Source organism: Thalassophryne amazonica, chromosome 17 (genome assembly GCF_902500255.1).
Source record: "Thalassophryne amazonica chromosome 17, fThaAma1.1, whole genome shotgun sequence".
NCBI lineage: Eukaryota > Metazoa > Chordata > Actinopteri > Batrachoidiformes > Batrachoididae > Thalassophryne > Thalassophryne amazonica.
Window position 1 is genome coordinate 36915451 of NC_047119.1, and position 22978 is coordinate 36938428.

The 22978-nt window shown below is 39.9% G+C and overlaps 1 protein-coding gene across 7 annotated transcripts in view; it reads left to right on the plus strand.

Annotated features, from left to right (window-relative positions):
- si:ch73-287m6.1 (RIMS-binding protein 2) overlaps nt 1-22978 on the plus strand; it is a 177105-nt gene that overhangs the window by 127142 nt on the left and 26985 nt on the right. For 6 of the 7 annotated variants that reach the window (XM_034193035.1, XM_034193032.1, XM_034193036.1 and 3 more), the window contains 7 exons: nt 3229-3427; nt 6669-6826; nt 7017-7096; nt 7937-8046; nt 11978-12796; nt 13034-13057; nt 17795-17946. In XM_034193035.1, the coding sequence (XP_034048926.1) occupies nt 3229-3427; nt 6669-6826; nt 7017-7096; nt 7937-8046; nt 11978-12796; nt 13034-13057; nt 17795-17946 (1542 nt within the window). The remainder of the gene's footprint in view (nt 1-3228; nt 3428-6668; nt 6827-7016; nt 7097-7936; nt 8047-11977; nt 12797-13033; nt 13058-17794; nt 17947-22978) is intronic. The other variant, XM_034193033.1, reaches the window with a different exon arrangement.

The window sequence follows — 22978 nt, forward strand, 5'->3', positions numbered from 1 at the left end:
TCTGGAGGTGGAGGTTCTCCCTCCCGAAGGAACTAGTTCCAAGGATTACTGGGTGTGTGGATACACACTCACCATAACTGTTTTGTCATCTTCTGCCAGCAGTACCAGGGTCTGCAACCGAAGACGGTGACCACCTGGGGACTCAGGACTTGGCGGCTCCGGTGTTCTTCAGGCCGTTGGTGGTGGAAGCTGTGTGGGTCCCGGCTCTCCGATCGCCAGAGGTCTCCTATCTTCGAGCCTGCCCGCACGTCACCTTGTGTACAATTGGCATTATCTTTATCTGTATTTAGTTGTGCGATTCACAACATTAAATTGTTACTCTTTGTCTTATCCATTGTCCGTTCATTTGCGCCCCCTGTTGCGGGTCCGTGTTATGACCCTCTCCCAACACTTGCACTTGTATTTTTGTTGCGTTGGAATATAAGTCACAAAGACTTCTCAAATAAATTTTACAAAGTAGGTTTTTGTTGAGGGCCCTGCGGCAGACTCCCGTCCTCTCCAGGGTGTACCCCACCTCTCGCCCTATGACTGCTGGGATAGGCTCTAGCCCCCCGTAACCCTTAACTGGAGTAAGCGGCTGAAAATGAGTTAGTGAGTGAGCTTATTGTTGAGAAAATACAGTATGTCAGATGTGATTTTTTCCCACTGCCCTTTTCTTTTCTCTGTGTACATTTTGTACAGTTTTGAATAAAAATCAAAAATTATTTTATATATATTATTATACTTCCCTGTCATGATATGAGACTCACATGTTGAAATACTTTGTATATTTGCAGCCTTTCAACAATTTACAAGTTACAGTTGTGCTCATAAGTGTACACACCCTGGCAGAATTTTAGTTTTTTTTGGCAATTTTTCAGAGAAAAGGAATCATCACACAAAACTGTTTTTTTCCACTCATGGTTAGTGATGTGCACAGCTGTTTATTGTCAAACTGTGTTTTATTCTTTTTAAATCATAATGACAACAAACTACCCAAATGACCCTGATCAAAAGGTTACATAACCTTTTGATGTTCATACCCTTTATTGTCCCCTTTAACATCAATGACAGCTTGGAGTCTTTTGTGGTAGTTGTGGATGAGGCTCTTTATTTTCTCTGCTAGTAAAGCTGTCCATTCTTCTTGGCAAAAAGCCTCCAGTTCCTGTAAATTCCTGGGCTGTCTTGCATGAACTTCACGTTTGAGATTTCCCCAGAGTGGCTGAATGATATTGAGGTCAGGAGACTGAGATGACCACTGCAGAATCTTTGCTTTATTCTGCTGTAGCCAATGACAGGTCGACTTGACCTTGTGTGCATCATTGTCATGTTGGAACATCCAAGTACGTCCTAAGCATAGCTTCCAGGATGATGAGTGCAAATTTTCCTCCAGTATTTTCTGATAACATGCTGCATTCACACTGCCATCAATTTTGACCATTTCCTGTGCCTTTGTAGCTCACACATCTCCAGAACATCAGTGATCCACTTCTGTGCTTCACCACAGGAATGGTGTACATTTCATCATAGGTTTTGTTGACTCTTCTCCAAATGTAACATTTATGGTTGTGGCCAAAAAGTTCAATTTTGGTCTCATTGCTCCAAATGAGTTTGTTCTTTGTGTTGTTTGCCGTATACTTTGTGGCATTGCATTTTTCTTCAGGTGCTTCCTTATTATGCATCTTGAAACAGCCACACCACTTTGTTTCAGAGAGTCCTGTATTTCAGCTGAAGTTATTTGTGGGATTTTCTTTGCATTCCGAACAATTTTCCTGGCAATTGTTGCTGAAATTTCTCTTGGTCTACCTGACCGTGGTTTCCCTCATTTTCCACTTCTTGATTAGAGTGTGAACACTGCTGATTGCCATTCTTAGGTCCTTGGATATCTTTTAAAATCCCTTTCCTGTTTTATTCAGTTCAATTACCTTTTTCCACAGATCCCTTGACAATACTTTTATTTTGCTTTCCTCATGACTCAGAAACCAGAAATATCAGTGCAGCACTGGATGAAAGATGCAAGGGTCTGTCAGGAGCCCAGAAAGTCACTGACCTTTTATACACACCCACTGATTACAAGCAAACAGATCACAGGTGAGGATGGTTACCTTTTGTAGTCATTCAAACCTGTTTGTGTCAGCTTGGGTGCATGTTTGTTTGTGTTTTGCATGTTATCAGGCCAAAATCACCAGGGTATGTGAGCTTTTGATCATTGTCATTTGGTTAGTTTCTGTTGTCATTATAATTTAAAGAGAGTAAACCCAATTGTTTGACAATAAATGGCTTCACACAACCACTAACCATGAGTGAAAATAAAAGTTTTTTTGTATTATCATTAATATTCTCTGAAAATTGGCCAAAAAGCAAAATTCTGCCAGGGTGTGTAAATGTATGAACACAACTGTATTTGATGTTTTACATCTTTTTGAAACACTCTGGATACTTTTAATTTATGTCAAGTTCAGTTGGGTTCATGTTATTATCCATTTGAATTGTTGAAATAAGATTTTGTCGAGTAAGCATCCCAGAGTTTGGCTCAGGGAAATACTGAAAAATTACTCCAAGGTTCCTCACTTTGTCAGTGTGATGTATGACACAAGAGCCTAGGCTAAGCGTTAGCTGGACAAATCAATGCCGATGTCTCACTGGACCAAGAACCATCATTTCAGTCTTATTAGAGTTTAAAAGTAGGAAATTTCTAGACATCCAGCTTTTCACTGATGCACTGCAATCTTCTAAGGATTTTATGTGGATGAGATTACCAGCAGTTATCAGCATGTATAACTGAGTATCATCAGCATAGCAATGAAAGGTAATCCCCAAATGCTGCAATATGTGCCCAAGGGGTGCTATATAAATGGACCCCTGTGGAACCCCAAATGTCACTGTTATTGCACTTAAGCAATAACAGTCATGTGTCCTAAAAGTTTTTCATCAATCAATCAATCAATCAATCAAAAATATCTATCTATCTATCTATCTATCTATCTATCTATCTATCTATCTATCTATCTATCTATCTATCTATCTATCTATCTATCTATCTATCTATCTATCTATCTATCTATCTATCTATCTATCTATCTATCTATCTATCTATCTATCTATCTATCTATCTATCTATCTGTCTGTCTGTCTGTCTGTCTGTCTGTCTGTCTGTCTGTCTGTCTGTCTGTCTGTCTGTCTGTCTGTCTGTCTGTCTGTCTGTCTGTCTGTCTGTACTACTTATCCACTTTTCTGTCATTCTGAAAGGTCAAGGTACATGGCCTGGAGCAGAGATGCCGGTTGCAGAGTGAACATTTCCACCAGCTTTCCAAGGAGCTGTTGAGTTTCCATTTGCAGTCAGAATCTGTGAATGCCCTTAAAATTAATCCCACCTTCAAGTCTTGCATTTCTCAGCCTCCAAAAAAGAAACAAGGCATCACTGGATTGCTAACAGGACCAGACCCAGGTTGGTTAAAATTTATTTTGAAATGAGAGCAATTAAATTATTATTATTATTATTATTGTTGTTGTTGTTGTTGTTGTTATTGTTGTTGTTACACCTCCTCCATTATTCTTTAACAACTACAGGTAAATACTCCAACTACAATGCTTTAGTTATAGATATTTTATGTGACATTTTTACAATGCTACATTACTTTTGATACGCTACAAAGATCTGTGCATATTCAAGTCTTGTTTGAAGACATAAATTCAAACATAAATTTGACTCCTTACTTTAACATGTTTTTTTCATAACATACATTTTACCACGCATGCACGCACACACACACACACACACACACACACACACACACACACACACACACACACACACACACACACACACACACACACACACACACACACACACACACACACATATACTGAAACTTAAAAGGTTTTTAGAATCCCAATATCTTTCTTTAATAATAAAACTGATCTGGTATTGATAGACAAAAATAAAATTTTATTTTAAAATGAGTTTTTTTTAAACTAGTAAAGCATAGAGTTAGTATGGCAGGTTTCATTTATTCAGCTTGTTAACACTATTATTTCAAAATGTGAAAATGGTGTAAATAATTTAAATCTAAACTGAGGTGTCCACATTTTCAACATTTCTGTGTAAAATTTTGTTCCTCTTGTGGCCCTCATTTAAAAATAGAAAAAAGGGGGGAGGGGGTGGTACTCCAAAATTGCTGCTGGTCTGGAGGAAAGTGTTGTGCAAACTGTATGTGATCAAATCAAATCAATTTTATTTATATAGCGCCAAATCACAACAAACAGTTGCCCCAAGGCGCTTTATATTGTAAGGCAAAGCCATACAATAATTACGGAAAAACCTCAACGGTCAAAACGACCCCCTGTGAGCAAGCACTTGGCGACAGTGGGAAGGAAAAACTCCCTTTTAACAGGAAGAAACCTCCAGCAGAACCAGGCTCAGGGAGGGGCAGTCTTCTGCTGGGACTTGTTGGGGCTGAGGGAGAGAACCAGGAAAAAGTCATGCTGTGGAGGGGAGCAGAGATCAATCACTAATGATTAAATGCAGAGTGGTGCATACAGAGCAAAAAGAGAAAGAAACACTCAGTGCATCATGGGAACCCCCCAGCAGTCTAAGTCTATAGCAGCATAACTAAGGGATGGTTCAGGGTCACCTCATCCAGCCCTAACTATAAGCTTTAGCAAAAAGGAAAGTTTTAAGCCTAATCTTAAAAGTAGAGAGGGTGTCTGTCTCCCTGATCTGAATTGGGAGCTGGTTCCAGAGGAGAGGAGCCTGAAAGCTGAAGGCTCTGCCTCCCATTCTACTCTTACAAACCCTAGGAACTACAAGTAAGCCTGCAGTCTGAGAGCAAAGCGCTCTATTGGGGTGATATGGTACTATGAGGTCCCTAAGATAAGATGGGACCTGAATATGTGTGAGATATGCTCTCTCCTTCTAGTCCCTGTCAGTACTCTAGCTGCAGCATTTTGAATTAACTGAAGGCTTTTCAGGGAACTTTTAGGACAACCTGATAATAATGAATTACAATAGTCCAGCCTAGAGGAAATAAATGCATGAATTAGTTTTTCAGCATCACTCTGAGACAAGACCTTTCTAATTTTAGAGATATTGCGCAAATGCAAAAAAGCAGTCCTACATATTTGTTTAATATGCGCATTGAATGACATTTTCTCACAGTATTACTAGAGGTCAGGGTAATGCCATCCAGAGTAAGGATCTGGTTAGACACCATGTTTCTAAGATTTGTGGGGCCAAGTACAATAACTTCAGTTTTATCTGAGTTTAAAAGCAGGAAATTAGAGGTCATCCATGTCTTTATGTCTGTAAGACAATCCTGCAGTTTAGCTAATTGGTGTGTGTCCTCTGGCTTCATGGATAGATAAAGCTGGGCATCATCTGTGTAACAATGAAAATTTAAGCAATGCTGTCTAATAATACTGCCTAAGGGAAGCATGTATAAAGTGAATAAAATTGGTCCTAGCACAGAACCTTGTGGAACTCAATAATTAACCTTAGTCTGTGAAGAAGATTCCCCATTTACATGAACAAATTGTAATCTATTAGATAAATATGATTCAAACCACCACAGCGCAGTGCCTTTAATACCTATGGCATGCTCTAATCTCTGTAATAAAATTTTATGGTCAACAGTATCAAAAGCAGCAGCAGTGCTGAAAAGAAACCTGGGGTTGTTCTTATTTTCTTCAATTAGTGATGAATAGTAAGATGTCCTAGCTTTACGGAGGGCTTTTTTATAGAGCAACAGACTCTTTTTCCAGGCTAAGTGAAGATCTTCTAAATTAGTGAGACGCCATTTCCTCTCCAACTTACGGGTTATCTGCTTTAAGTTTGTGAGTTTGTGAGTTATACCACGGAGTCAGGCACTTCTGATTTAAGGCTCTCTTTTTCAGAGGAGCTACAGCATCAAAAGTTGTGCTAAATGAGGATGTAAAGCTATTGATGAGATAATCTATCTCACTCACAGAGTTTAGGTAGCTACTCTGCACTGTGTTGGTATATGGCATTGAAGAACAATGCCATATACCACTCAATGCCATACTCTTTGATGATGATGTCATCATCATCAAAGAGCTGATGATGTCATCTCTGGATAGCTCACGTACCAAATTGATCGGTGAGGGACACATTAACAGCAACACTGCTTATTGGTGATCAATATCTACCTTAACTGATGGCAGGTTTGATGTATGACATGAATACTCTTTAACACATTCACATTCTAACAACCGATACTAGCAGAGGCAGATTCAAATTAGTGATGGAGATTTATTCAGGCCGGCTAAGATCAAAGGTCTGTGATGTGCTGGAAATCCCATTTTATCTTTTTCTTCTAGAAACAGAGCAGCACTCACTCGTGCTTTTGTGCTAATGCGTAATATTTCCTGCAGAACTCCACATCTCAATTATTCATTTGTTGGATCCATATTTATTCAACCTGCTTTGATTTCCGTCAGAAATCCAATCAACTGCAATAGTTATATATTGTTTGAAGTATGCTTTTCCTCCCAGAGGATCTTCGAGGTATTTAAAGAGAACATTGCATTAGAAAGGTGCTGGATTTCGTCACGAGGGGCATTCGCTGTGCACCTCCGTCAGTAACAGATCAATAGCTGTGCATTCGGCTGCAAATGGGTGCAGACAGAATGAGAGATGTTCTTTATTTGCTCTGAAAATCAATGTTTCCCAGGCGATGAGAGATCTTCAAGTAAGCTACACGCGATCTCTAAGTTCTTGCCCCGCGCGAAGCAGACTGGAGACAGAGCGAGACCAGAAGAGCTGTCTGTCAGATCCAGCACCGTGACAACGGCGCGGCCCAGCAGTCCTCGACCTTTGACCCACTCAGAAGTTAGTCTGATAGACACCCATGTTTAATTTACAAGATTTTAATTTTGTGATTTCCATGATCCTTCCTTCATGAGCACATCTTCACGTTTCATAATGTTGCCTCAGCTTATACTTAATGCACGTTTGTGCTGAACGTGCACTCTGAATGGTGCATGCCAGAGATCTTATATTCTCTCTTATCTGCCTGTAGATGGAGGATGAGACCAGCCCATCACCCAGGTCCAAGCCTCGATACACAGGCCAGGTCCGCCTTTGCACTGCTCGTTACAGGTGAGTGAAACCTGATTTTTAGAATGAATCAGTAGATTAGAGCACATCATTTGTCAGTTCATTGCTCATCATCTCTTTGAGTCCATCGATGTAATTGTGAATTTTGGAAAGATCTCACTGTCCACGAGATGTCACCATCATAGTGTTTTAATAATTCTGTGAATGATGATTCATGAATGATTCATTCAGTGTTTCAGTTGCTTCAAAATGGAGAAATATAAGTATTATTAAGTAATTGTTTCATTTAGTTTTTCACATGAGATAAATTTGAGTATAAATTTCTGAAGCACCTATTTTGTCATTTTTTTTAGCACTTTAAAGCATCAAAACTTGAAAAAACAAAGATGTTTGATTTAGCTGGTCTTTTTGTTTGAGGATCATATTAAGCAACTGAGATATTTAGTGTTTTTGAAGTGTTTTGAAATTGGACTGATGTGATGGACACAATTGGTTTGTTAATTAGTTCATTTATTGTTTCCAGCATTGCAAATCTTCTTTTAAACAAATACGTCAATTAATTTATGAATTTTAAAGTGGTGAATTGTTTTCTAAAGTAATTGTTTCATTTACTGTTTCAAGAGTTTCAGTGTTTCATTTTCAAAGGTATAAAATGCCTTTGTGTTATTTTCAAGGCTCAAATCCACCCCACAGCTATACTATGCTAGCTAGCTATAGTCTTTTTTTGTAGCGTTAGTCTTAATGCAGCCTAGGTTTGCTTTAACAGGGCTGCAGTTTTAGTATTTGTCAGAAAATATACATATTTTGTGACGTCTTAAGTGTTAACATTCCTTTATAAGTCAGGATGATTGACATTATTATAATTGTTATTTCATATTTCAGCTACAATCCGTATGATGGACCAAATGAGCATCCAGAAGCAGAGCTCCCCCTTGTGGCTGGAAAGTACCTTTATGTGTATGGAAACATGGATGATGACGGGTTTTATGAAGGTGAGAATTAAAATACGGTTTAATGTTGTGATTGACATCCAGATCTCAGTCAACAAGAATGTAATGTGCATAAAATTTCATGCAGAGTTTGCATGCAAAGTATGCAAACATTGCAAATTGCAGATAAAAGCCTTCAGTACATCAGTGGTGCTGAGCCTTGACTCCCAGACTTCTCCTTAAGGTGCCTTAATGCCCCCTGCCCTTTTTTTAAGCCTGGCCCTTGGTGTTGCATGTCTCAAACTTCAGGGTATAAACTCTCAAGAAAATTCAAGGCATTTTAGAGGCAGGATTTATTGAGGAATTTGCATTTTTAAAATGCAGTTGAAGTACGTGAACAACCTGCACAATACAGAATACTACTTTTAGTAGAAACAAGTGCTTTTGATGTTACTTTAGCAATATACACATTTTGAGGTATAGGACCTTACTTGTGTGAAGCGCTTTGAGGCAACTAGGTTGTGATTTGGTGCTATATGAATGAAAATAAATTGAAATAAATTGAAAAATTGAGGTCCTTTATCTTTTTATCTTTTTTTGTATGAGCCTCCATCCTTGTATGATAATCTCTCCCCCCCCTTATTTATGCTTTGGCTTGTGGTTTTCAATCTTGGGCCTCAAGCTTTGGCCTTGAGGGTTTGATCCTTGATTACAACACTGCAGTACACTGGTGTGTGCAATACTGCTCATGGTCAAAATTTGTATTTAAATAAAGCTCAATAGCTCAGATGTCCATTTATACTGCAAAATATCCCCAGAATACTCAACAATTATCTATCTATCTATCTATCTATCTATCTATCTATCTATCTATCTATCTATCTATCTATCTATCTATCTATCTATCTATCTATCTATCTATCTATCTATCTATCTATCTATCTATCTATCTATCTATCTATCTATCTATCTATCTATCTATCTATCTATCTATCTATCTATCTATCTATCTATCTATCTATCTATCTATCTATCTATCTATCTATCTATCTATCTATCTATCTATCTATCTATCTATTTCCATCTCTTTCGCTCTCGTTGAATCCACGGGCAGCCATGCCATAGCTGTAGATAGCTCTGCAGTGGTTCCTCTGCCTATGCTCAGGCCAACCCATCAATGGGTAAAGAATTGGTCCATGGACAAGACCCTATGTGACCTGGGTGGGACAAATGAAGACCGAACACACCCCCAATTCAGAGTGACCCTACTATCACATTAGCTACAAATGTGAGTGACAAGTGTTTGTCGCTTTTTGGTTGTTCCCAGGGTGTGGCCAACTCATGTTTTCTTGGCAATAATGTGCACAGTGTTTATTGATATATTATAAAGTACGAGTGGCTGGGTCACTCGAGGACATTCACAGAGTTGTTCCTTCTATGATATCTTGGCTCTGTGCTTAGGGTCATTGTCCTACTGAAAGATGAACCGTCACCCCAGTCTGAGGTTAAGAGTGCTCTGGAGCAGGTTTTCATCCAGGATGTCTCTGTACATTGCTGCATTCATCTTTCCCTCAATCCTAACTAGTCTCTCAGTTCCTGCTGCTGAAAAACATCTCCACAGCATGATGCTGCCACCACCATGCTTCACTGTAGTGATGGTGCCTGGTTTCCTCCAAACATGACGCCTGGCATTCACGCCAAAGAGTTCAATTTTTGTCTCTTCAGACTAGAGAATTTTGTTTCTCATGGTCTGAGAGTCCTTCAGGTGCCTTTTGGCAAACTTCAGGTGGGCTGCCATGTGCCTTTTACAAAGGAGTGGCTTCCGTCTGGCCACTCTACCATACAGGCCTGATTGGTGGATTGCTGCAGAGATGGTTGTCCTTCTGGAAGGTTCTCCTCTCCACAAAGGAATGCTGGAGCTCTCTGACAGGAGTGACCATCGGGTTCTTGGTCACCTCCTTGACTAAGGCCCTTCTCCCCGATTGCTCAGTTCAGATGGGTGGCCAGCTCTAGGAAGAGTCCTGGTGGATCCAAATTTCTTCCATTTACAGATGGTGGAGGCCACTGTGCTCATTGGGACCTTCAAAGCAGCAGAAATGTTTCTGTACTGTTCCCCAGATTTGTGCCACAAGACAATCCTCTCTCAGAGATTCCTTTGACTTCACGCTTGGTTTGTGCTCTGACATGCACTGTCAACTGTGGAACCTTATATGTAGAGAGGTGTGTGTCTTTCCCAGTCATGCCCAATCAACTGAATTTACCCCAGGTGGACTCCAATTAAGCTGTAGAAACATCTCAAGGATGATCAGTGGAAACTGGATGCACCTGAGGTCAGTTTTGGGCTTCATGGCAAAGGCTGTGAATACTTGTGTACATGTGATTTCTTAGTTGTTTTTTTTAAAATAAATTTTCAAACATCTCAAAAACTCTTTTCACATTGTCATTATGGGGTATTGTGTGTAAAACTTTGAGGGGAAAAAAAGAATGTCATCCAATGCTTTCTTGGAGGCACTGTTAGTTAAAATCCTTAATTATTTTGCCTGCCCCTGCATTTTGAACTTGGCAAGCAACTTTTTGCATAAATGTCACCCAATTAAATTCCCATGCACTTTTTTTATAACGTCACTGGAGTGATTCTCTGGCTAATCCCTTTAGGTTTGTGAATGCTTCTTCATTGGACACAATCCTAATCTCTCGAGCTCGCAATTCTGCAGTCAGCACAGCCGCTACAGTCTCAGTAGTACTCAGCTGCAGTGATTCATTAGCTGTGGGCGGTGAGTTTGCACAGCGCTGTGGAGGAGCCTTGTGTTTACCGCTAAAGCAGGGAGACCGGGGCTCGAGTCCAAGCTGTTGTCAAGATGGGACCTCGGTCCCTTTTAGCTTGATGAGTAATCCAGCGGGGCTCATCTTAATCAGCAGCACACACAAACACCAGTCTTGCACACAAATATACAGATGGTCTTAAACGTCTCTGAAGTCCCTTCAGTAAGAAAAAAGATTGCTTGGAGAGGATGGTAAGGAGAGCACATCATTCAAGATACAGACTTCCTTTTGGTAAGTGACTAAAGTGCAAATCTAAGCAAATTTTTTTCTGGGAGAGTTCTAATGCTGGACTGTGGTAAACCAGAAAATAGAACATTGCAGTCGTCCAATCTAGAAGAGACAAATGCATGAATCAGCATTTCAGCATCAGTCATAGAAAGGATGAGACGAATCTTCACTATATTTCGCAGGTGAAAGAATCCAGTCCTCATAATATCTCTAATGTGGAGATCAAAGGACAACGTAGGATCAAAAATTACCCTTGTGCAAGTGTGATGTAAAAAAAAAAAAAGACTTTGTGTACTTCCTCAGTCCAGTGAAAAACTGCATCAGAAATTTGTCCTGGTTTTCATCCTAAGTTCATCCTCTTCATCCTAACAGCTCTTCATGCCTCCAGACGGCTTACAGCGTAGTGGATTTGTTTTTTTTTTTTTGTGTGTGTGTGTTAGAAGAATTAGCACCACCAATTAGCTCGTTCAAATGTCATCTGTCAGCATAACAAACTCTGCCATGTTTAGCTAAATGCTGCCCCCATGCAGTGTGCGTGGGTGGTAGTCGGAGCATGCAATGGTGCAAAACGTATGGAAGCAAATTTGCACGCTAAATGCAACGCAACGCAAATGGGACGAATAATCCATGTCATATGACATACAAAGCACCAATCAAATGACAAGGATCTACTCATCTGTTATATAAAATAAATCATATCACCTAATGTCATTTTGTTCAGTTTGTTTTATTTTATTTTCATTTTTTGTCCTGTAGGGGCCAGTAGTTGCAGCAGCTAATTTAAGCAATTGTTAACATTTACAGGAAGTTGCACAGAAGACCTGTTACTCCTCTCTGTGGGGGCAGCTGTTCAGATCATATTTGTGCACGAAGCTGTTTATTTGTTAATGTAACACATTTCATAGCAGGATGAACAGTTTATTTCTTATTGTTTGTGTTTCAGGGGAGCTTCTGGATGGCCAGCGAGGACTTGTCCCTTCCAACTTTGTGGAGTTTGTCCAGGACAAAGAGAAACTAGCTCTTACTGCTGGAGAAGGAGGGGATGACCTAGGCTCCCTAGACCATGCACCTCTTAACCTTGTGGCAATAGATGGAGGTGGCTCCCAGGATGGACTTCTGGTTTCAGCAAACACCTTGGTACCCTGTAGCAATGGGACAGGCGGGTCCCTGGACCGTGAGGACCTGGCCGAAGACATTGTGCCTTATCCCCGAAAGATCACTTTGATCAAACAGCTGGCACGGAGTGTCATTGTGGCCTGGGAACCTCCAGTAGTGCCTTTGGGCTGGGGCAACATCTCTGGCTACAATGTGTTGGTAGACAGGGAGCTCCGTGCCAGCATGCCGTACAGCGGGAGGACCAAGTGTCTGCTGGAGAAGCTGGATTTGGACGGCTGCGTGCATCGCGTGTCGGTGCAGAGCGTTACCGACCACGGCGTGTCAGACGAGCTGCGCTGCACCTTGCTAGTGGGAGCCAATGTGGTGGTGGCACCGTGCGGCCTGCGGGTCGATGACATCCAACGCGACACTGCTGAGCTCTCCTGGTTGCCTAGCAACAGTAACTATGGTCACACTGTGTTCTTGGACGGGGTAGAGCATGCAGCGGTAAAGCCAGGGAGGTACAGATTACGCTTTGTTAACCTGAAACCCCTGACGGTGTACAAGGTGACGGTGGTGGCGCAGCCACACCAGGTGCCATGGCAACTGCCACTGGAGCAGAGAGAGCGGAAAGAAGCTGGTGTGGAGTTCTGCACCCAGGCTGCAGGTCAGCAGGGCTCTTTCCAGACATCATTAAACACATCTGTGCACTAATTCCTAATTCATCTGTAGACTGTATGTTTGCTTCCGCCATTTTAAACATTTGCTGTAGTTACTGTACAGATTAAAGATGGCAAAGTGCTACCAAGCTGTAATATCATGTAATGATTACAATCCTGTGCTACAGAACAGTCCCTAGAGCATTGCCTTACCTTTCCATTGTTGTGCATTGTATTTTGTCTAGGTCCAACACCTTATTGCAGAGCAGGTCAGAATTAAAGATAACCCTGGACTAATATTTGCACTAAATTATTTTTTTTTTGACTGAAACAACGTTGGTCAGACATGAATATTTTCATGAAACTGTGAATGAATGCAATATATTGTTTGATATGAGCAATGAATGATGCAATCTGGGCAAAGTGGCATTTTGGTATTGCTGCCAAATGGTTCAGACCATATGTATAATAATTTTTTAAGACCAAATTCAGATGCAATTTTGCCCATTTTTGCTTTATGCACAGAGCATACACAACTCATTTGATAACATGGCAAGATATGTTTTTTTTTTATTTTTATAAGTCATGTCCTCAGGCTGTAGCATTGCCCTGAATAGTCAACATTGTCTAAACCAATGAGTGACACTGAAATTACTTTTGTTCCTTCTGTGGCGGTGTGCATTTGCTTCTGCGCGAATGCAGTTTGCATGACGTATCCAGTAACCCAGGAGAGAGGAAGAAAAGAATGGGCTGAACTTAATCTTTCTCTATTGTGTCCTGCATGCAGAATAATAGTGCATTTCAGGAGGCCTACAAGCCTTTGTTCCACTTTACACTCATTTTCTCTGATGAGGTGTAGCTTTTGGTGCAGTGATAGACTCCAGAGCTTATTTTCTTGGCTGGGATATGATCACTTAATGGCGAACAACAGAATTCATAGTAAATGTGCAAATATTTCATTTACAGTATACCATATTTTCTGGAGTATTAATTGCAGGGTATTTATTGGTTAATTAATTTTACTAGTTTGTGAAGTCTAGTGACTTATATACTGAAAAATCACTCGTTTGTTATTAATAATAACTATTTATATTGGGCTCTCCCAGGATTCGACACATTAACAAAAGAAACTCCAATAACAAGCGTACACTACAACAATGCAAATAAATAAATAATCACAAATTAAGAGCTAATTACAAAAATCAAATGACACGTATTTATTGTCGTGTTTTCAATGCTGTGGGCCAGCAGTCCATACTCATCTGCAACAAATAACATCCATAGCACATATATTTGTTCATCTTGCTTGTTTTTGGAATTTAAGAGTCCTTTTAGCACACACCACAACCTGAGGGCTTCCTGCAAAAGTCACTGTTCCGTTCTGATGTTAGATGTTTTCCAAACTGCATCAAATGAGATCCAGTATGTTGTCCATCGCATGTTTACTCATCCATCTCGCTTATGTTTGTAATTTAAAAGTCTTTGTGTTAAGTAACATCACACTCTGTGGTGTGCACATGTGCTACACTGAGCTCCTGTCTGTTGTTAAACTCACCCCTAGAGAAATGTTGTGTTAAAAGGAGAGTTCCACATACAGAATAAAGGTGCAATTTATATTCTGATGTGATTTACACTCCAGAGATGATGGAATATATGTTGTTAATTCACACATACAGTACACAACAGAGAGAACAAATTTAGAAATTGTTTAGAAATCAGAAAAACTCAGGGTGCACATACATATCTGGAAAATTTAGGTTACGGACAAAATACAAAAAAAAAAAAAAGGAAAGAAAAGAGAGAGTGAAAAAAAGCCAAAACAAACAAAAACACACAAGTGTGACTATTCTGGTTCCTGCCATTTTTTGACAAGGAAACAACCCATTTAATCTTGCTCAATTAACAATGCAAAAGGAATAATGAAAAATATATAAATATATAATATAAATATATAAAAATCTATAAATATGGTGCATCCGGAAAGTATTCACAGTGCTTCACTTTTTCCACATCCTATCTTCACTCCAGCACAAGTGTAATTGTTAGTATACAATCAAGGCTGTGGTAATTTTCCCACCCAGCAATCACATCATGTGAACAGCTGTTAGGATTGTGCTCACTTGTTGAGAATATTGCTCTTGTCAAGCCCAGTGTTGTGAGCATCGCTATGATGTGGCAGTAAACAAGCAAACAAACAAGCAAAAAACCTGGTGTAAAGTTGAGCACATATTTGTTATTTGTTCTTGTATTTATACAATAATTTGATAATATATTCTGCATAAACAGATTCAAGACATTCTGAAATTTAATTTAACACGACCATGCAAAAAAATAAAAGTAAACCTGAATGGAAAATGTCACACTTCCCTTTACTGTTCCATTGCTTCACCTCAGGGAGCTTTGGCAGCTGCACTCCGCTGGTGCACCCTGTTACATTGGTGCAGATCTGTTAACTCACCAGAAAAACTCTTCCCACTATCTAAATAGCAATGTGCCAGCTTCATGGTGCACTCTGGCTCTTAAAGGGTGACAGATGGGGAGACGGATAACACTTTCACTGGTTTATTTCATCTTATGCTTAAAACACACTTATGACTAATTGGGTGAATAACGTAAACCCCTTTGTGCCTTGTGTCATACGTTACACTTAGATTATGCATTCCTTAAACTGGCAACGTTGAATAGGACATGCCTCAAAATGCATGTGTAATATGTGGCACACTTTCTGAAGATAGGGCCCAATGATTTGATCCCAGTGCAGCACATAACATGCAACCCCTGGCAAAAATTATGGAATCACCGGCCTCAGAGGATGTTCATTCAGTTGTTTAATTTTGTAGAAAAAAAGCAGATCACAGACATGACACAAAACTAAAGTCATTTCAAATGGCAACTTTCTGGCTTTAAGAAACACTATAAGAAATCAAGAAAAAAAAGATTGTGACAGTCAGTAACGGTTACTTTTTTAGACCAAGCAGAGGAAAAAAATATGGAATCACTCAATTCTGAGGAAAAAATTATGGAATCACCCTGTAAATTTTCATTCCCCAAACTAACACCTGCATCAAATCAGATCTACTCGTTGACACTGACCCTATGCCATGACATTGACCCTATGTGTCTTTTTACAAGGAATGTTTTCGCAGTTTTTGCTCTATGGCAAGATGCATTATCATCTTGAAACATCCCCAAACATCCTTTCAATTGTCCAAAATATCAACGTAAACTTGTGCATTTATTGATGATGTAATGACAGCCATCTCCCCAGTGCCTTTAGCTGACATGCAGCCCCATATCATCAATGACTGTGGAAATTTACATGTTCTCTTCAGGCAGTCATCTTTATAAATCTCATTGGAACGGCACCAAACAAAAGTTCCAGCATCATCACCTTGCCCAATGCAGATTCGAGATTCATCACTGAATATGACTTTCATCCAGTCATCCACAGTCCACGAATGCTTTTCCTTAGCCCATTGTAACCTTGTTTTTTTTCTGTTTAGGTGTTAATGATGGCTTTCGTTTAGCTTTTCTGTATGTAAATCCCATTTCCTTTAGGCGGTTTCTTACAGTTCGGTCACAGACGTTGACTCCAGTTTCCTCCCATTCGTTCCTCATTTGTTTTGTTGTGCATTTTTCGATTTTTGAGACATATTGCTTTAAGTTTTCTGTCTTGACGCTTTGATGTCTTCCTTGGTCTACCAGTATGTTTGCCTTTAACAACCTTCCCATGTTGTTTGTATTTGGTCCAGAGTTTAGACACAGCTGACTGTGAATAGCCAACATCTTTTGCAACATTGCATGATGATTTACCCTCTTTTAAGAGTTTGATAATCCTCTCCTTTGTTTCAATTGACATCTCTCGTGTTGGAGCCATGATTCATGTCAGTCCACTTGGTGCAACAGCTCTCCAAGGTGTGTTCACTCCTTTTTAGATGCAGACTAACGAGCAGATCTGATATGATGCAGGTGTTAGTTTTGGGGATGAAAATTTACAGGGTGATTCCATAATTTTTTCCTCAGAATTGAGTGATTCCATATTTTTTTCCTCTGCTTGGTCTAAAAAAGTAACCGTTACTGACTGCCACAATCTTTTTTTCTTGATTTCTTATAGTGTTTCTTAAAGCCAGAAAGTTGCCATTTGAAATGACTTTAGTTTTGTGTCATGTCTGTGATCTGCTTTTTTTCTATAAAATTAAACAACTGAATGAACATCCTCAGAGGCTGGTGATTCCATAATTTTTGCCAGGGGTTGTATAACCAATGTCTTATGGGTGCCTAGGGTGCTATAGGAACAGATAAATCAAAGAATGTGAGACTGAAAACAGGATTTTGAATGACAAATGTAAATTTTCTCCCAGGGTTATGGTGAGGCTAGTCATAGATGGCTACAACCCTTTCAGTCCCCACCCTAGGTACACCTATGGTGAGAGATTATGGTAATACAGGAGAAAAAGTGAACACTATGTTCATAAAATACTCAACAATACTAAAAGTGCAGGTGATGTAAATTTGTAATACAAACAAGGTGGAATTGCTGTGCTGTTTTAATACATTTGCATGATGTTTGATTTCCAACAATGTTAGTGTCCCCGACAAAGTACCAGCAAAAGGATGTGTCCTTCTATCCCAAGATTAAATTTGCTGTACAAATTCAAAATAAACCCTGACTCCTCCCATCACCTCCCCCTCACTCCGCATTCGTGGTTGTTTGTGTGCATGTGTGTGAGTGTGAGTGTGTGTGTGTGTGTGTGTGTGTGAGTGTGTGTGTGTGTGTGTGTGTGTGTGTGTGTGAGTGTGAGTGTGTGTGTGTGTGTGTGTGTGTGAGTGTGTGTGTGTGTGTGTGTGTGTGTGTGTGTGTGTGTATACCCCTTTTGTACATTTGGTGAATGCTTCGTGACCTTTCCTTTTGTGTGGTTCCATATATATATATATATATAAAATGTAATATAAAATAAAGTGATATTATTTTTTCCTCCCCTTACACCTCTTCTCCTGCCTCCTAGGTCCTCCCCTGCCCCCCCAGGATGTCCAGGTGCTCTGTGGTCAAGCTCCGGGGGTCCTTCAGGTGCGCTGGAAGCCTCCTATCATGTCCCCCACAGGCACCTCCAATGGAGCCAACGTGATTGGATACGCAGTCTGCACCAAAGGACAGAAGGTGACTTGTTTTCACATTTTAATGTATTTAAATTAAATAATTCTAACAAAAAAGAACATCACAGGAGTTACATAATCATGTTCAGTATGTTTGAAACATGACCCACAACACCTTGGATGAGCTTCGAATAATCAGTATGTTTTTTTTTTTTAAATCATTAGGAGTTCCCAAATCATGCACAGCAGTGCCACCTACCTGTGATTCAAGGTCAATGCCGTATTTTCCATTTGGGGCCTTTCAAATAAAACCAGTTTTATTTGTTATTATCTATCGTCCACCTGGTCGTTACTGTGAGTTTCTCTGTGAATTTTCAGACCTTTTGTCTGACTTAGTGCTTAGCTCAGATAAGATAATTATAGTGGGTGATTTTAACATCCACACAGATGCTGAGAATGACAGCCTCAACACTGCATTTAATCTATTATTAGACTCTATCGGCTTTGCTCAAAAAGTAAATGAGTCCACCCACCACTTTAATCATATTTTAGATCTTGTTCTGACTTATGGTATGGAAATAGAAGACTTAACAGTATTCCCTGAAAACTCCCTTCTGTCTGATCATTTTTTTAATAACATTTACATTTACCCTGATGGACTACCCAGCAGTGGGGAATAAGTTTCATTACACTAGAAGTCTTTCAGAAAGCGCTGTAACTAGGTTTAAGGATATGATTCCTTCTTTATGTTCTCTAATGTCATATACCAACACAGAGCAGAGTAGCTACCTAAACTCTGTAAGGGAGTTAGAGTATCTCGTCAATAGTTTTACATCCTCATTGAAGACAACTTTGGATGCTGTAGCTCCTCTGAAAAAGAGACCTTTAAATCAGAAGTGTCTGACTCCGTGGTATAACTCACAAACTCGTAGCTTAAAGCAGATAACCCGTAAGTTGGAGAGGAAATGGCGTCTCACTGATTTAGAAGATCTTCACTTAGCCTGGAAAAAGAGTTTGTTGCTCTATAAAAAAGCCCTCCGTAAAGCTAGGACATCTTTCTACTCATCACTAATTGAAGAAAATAAGAACAACCCCAGGTTTCTTTTCAGCACTGTAGCCAGGCTGACAAAGAGTCAGAGCTCTATTGAGCTGAGTATTCCATTAACTTTAACTAGTAATGACTTCATGACTTTCTTTGCTAACAAAATTTTGACTATTAGAGAAAAAATTACTCATAACCATCCCAAAGATGTATCGTTATCTTTGGCTGCTTTCAGTGATGCCGGTATTTGGTTAGACTCTTTCTCTCCGATTGTTCTGTCTGAGTTATTTTCATTAGTTACTTCATCCAAACCATCAACATGTTTATTAGACCCCATTCCTGCCAGGCTGCTCAAGGAAGTCCTACCATTATTTAATGCTTCAATCTTAAATATGATCAATCTATCTTTGTTAGTTGGTTATGTACCACAGGCCTTTAAGGTGGCAGTAATTAAACCATTACTTAAAAAGCCATCACTTGACCCAGCTATCTTAGCTAATTATAGGCCAATCTCCAACCTTCCTTTTCTCTCAAAGATTCTTGAGAGGGTAGTTGTAAAACAGCTAACTGATCACCTGCAGAGGAATGGTCTATTTGAAGAGTTTCAGTCAGGTTTTAGAATTCATCATAGTACAGAAACAGCATTAGTGAAGGTTACAAATGATCTTCTTATGGCTTCGGACAGTGGACTTATCTCTGTGCTTGTTCTGTTGGACCTCAGTGCTGCTTTTGATACTGTTGACCATAAAATTTTATTACAGAGATTAGAGCATGTCATAGGTATTAAAGGCACTGCGCTGCGGTGGTTTGAATCATATTTGTCTAATAGATTACAGTTTGTTCATGTAAATGGGGAATCTTCTTCACAGACTAAAGTTAATTATGGAGTTCCACAAGGTTCTGTGCTAGGACCAATTTTATTCACTTTATACATGCTTCCCTTAGGCAGTATTATTAGACGGTATTGCTTAAATTTTCATTGTTACGCAGATGATACCCAGCTTTATCTATCCATGAAGCCAGAGGATACACACCAATTAGCTAAACTGCAGGATTGTCTTACAGACATAAAGACATGGATGACCTCTAATTTCCTGCTTTTAAACTCAGATAAAACTGAAGTTATTGTACTTGGCCCCACAAATCTTAGAAGCATGGTGTCTAACCAGATCGTTACTCTGGATGGCATTTCCCTGATCTCTAGTAATACTGTGAGAAATCTTGGAGTCATTTTTGATCAGGATATGTCATTCAAAGCGCATATTAAACAAATATGTAGGACTGCCCTTTTGCATTTACGCAATATCTCTAAAATCAGAAAGGTCTTGTCTCAGAGTGATGCTGAAAAACTAATTCATGCATTTATTTCCTCTAGGCTGGACTATTGTAATTCATTATTATCAGGTTGTCCTAAAAGTTCCCTAAAAAGCCTTCAGTTGGTTCAGAATGCTGCAGCTAGAGTACTGACGGGGACTAGCAGGAGAGAGCATATCTCACCCGTGTTGGCCTCTCTTCATTGGCTTCCTGTTAATTCTAGAATAGAATTTAAAATTCTTCTTCTTACTTATAAGGTTTTGAATAATCAGGTCCCATCTTATCTTAGGGACCTCGTAGTACCATATTACCCCATTAGAGCGCTTCGCTCTCAGACTGCGGGCTTACTTGTAGTTCCTAGGGTTTGTAAGAGTAGAATGGGAGGCAGAGCCTTCAGCTTTCAGGCTCCTCTCCTGTGGAACCAGCTCCCAATTCAGATCAGGGAGACAGATACCCTCTCTACTTTTAAGATTAGGCTTAAAACTTTCCTTTTCGCTAAGGCTTATAGTTAGGGCTGGATCGGGTGACCCTGGACCATCCCTTGGTTATGTTGCTTTAGACGTAGACTGTGGGGGGGTTCCCATGATGCACTGTTTCTTTCTCTTTTTGCTCCGTATGCATCACTCTGCATTTAATCATTAGTGATCGATCTCTGCCCCCCTTCTCGGCATGTCTTTTTCCTGGTTCTTTCCCTCAGCCCCAACCAGTCTCAGCAGAAGACTGCCCCTCCCTGAGCCTGGTTCTGCTGGAGGTTTCTTCCTGTTAAAAGGGAGTTTTTCCTTCCCACTGTGGCCAAGTGCTTGCTCATAGGGGGTCGTTTTGACCGTTGGGGTTTTTCATAATTATTCTATGGCCTTGCCTTACAATATGGAGCGCCTTGGGGCAACTGTTTGTTGTGATTTGGCGCTATATAAGAAAAAAGTTGATTGATTGATTGATTTCTACATTTTGAGGATATAAGGGGGGCTTAGTGGTTGGCATTGCATTTGGTTGGTTAGTGCATTTGGTTTCAGTGTGAAAGGTTCCCGGTTCAAACCCCACCCCTGCCACATTTCTCCATGTAATGTGGAGTTGCATCAGGAAGAGCATCCGGCGCAGCAAGGAGGTCATGGCATCGATTCCCACCTGTAGCCTTTCTGTGTGGAGTTTGCATGTTCTCCCCGTGTCTGCGGTTTCCCTCTGGATGCTCCGGCCTCTTTCCACATCCAAAGACATGCAGGTTCAATGGATTGGAAACTTTAAATTATCTGTGAATGTGTTTGTTTTTTTGTCCATATCCTCCTGACTACGATATGTGACCCTGTGACAGACTGGCATCCTGTCCAGGGTGTACCCTGCCTCATGCTACAGCCCACCTCCGTGACCCTTAATTGGAGTAAGCAGGTATAGAAAATGAATGGATGGATGGACGTTTTGAGAAAGCTCTCTCACTCCCTCTGGTGAGGAATGAAGGAAATAAACACTGAGCCACAAAAGAGAAATGTGCTTTAACTTGACTTGGGTTCCAGTCATAGACAGGAAACGTGCTCAAGAAAACCCGGGGTGTCTGAACAGGGGCATAGAAGCCACAATGGACAGAGGGGACAGCCCCCCACCCCAACAGAATTTTGTTTTGTCTGCATCATAATTAGATTTTTTTCTGTTTTTTCTGTGATTGTTTGCATTCTTAAGACAAATCAAGTCCACCTACTGTTTATTTAAATGTCCAAAGGAGTCCAGACCTAAAACTACTCAGTCGTTAGTTACTTTCTATTTAACCACAAATATCTCTGATAATTTTAAGCGATTACCTTTAATAACTGAAAATGAAGTTTAACTCCCCCCCCAACAGAATTAAATTCCAAAATTTAAGGTAAAATAATAAATATCTTCTTTTCTTTGTAATAATTGTTAATAATACAGAGATTGCAAATTGTCTGTGAGTAATCGCAGCCTTCTCCTGTTTCAGTAACTACTGAAATACAGGTAGGCTCATTTCTCTGGGGTAAAAAAAAATTATTGTTTTGTTGATGTGATAATATTTGAGTTTCAAACAAAGCGCTTGATTACAGCCTGCAGTAGTTTGTATTTTGCGTATATTTTAACAATAAAATGAAGACCGACAGCCAGCAGTATATGTGACAAACGCAGCAGAATGTTCATTGTAACTCGTATACACGGATGGGATATATTAGGCATTGAAATTCGTTTTTTCAGAATAAAAATTTAATTTTGAGTTTCAGTTAGGTCACCGTGGAGGCCAAGCACTTAGTGCCCTTGTTTCCAAATCAGAAGGTTTCGGACCACCCCTACCCATTCTCTATATCGGGGAAACTGGGGCATGGAGAATCAGTAGCTATATCTGCAAAACTACATATACTACCCCAGGTCTAATGAAGTTGGGACGTTGTGTAAAATGTAAATAAAAACAGAATACAGTGATTTGCAAATCCTCTTCAACCTATATTAAATTGAATGCACCATGAAGAGAAGATATTTAATGTTCAAACAGATACACTTTATTGTTTTTGTGCAAATATTTGCTCATTTTGAAATGGATGCCTGCAACACGTTTCAAAAAAAGCTGGGACAGGGTATGTTTACCACTGTGTTACATCACCTTTCCTTCTAACAACACTCAATAAGCGTTTGGGAACTGAGGACACTAATTGTTGAAGCTTTGGCAATGCTTTCCCATTCTTGCTTGATGTACAACTTCAGTTGTTCAACAGTAATGTGCCACACATTTTCAGTAGGCGAC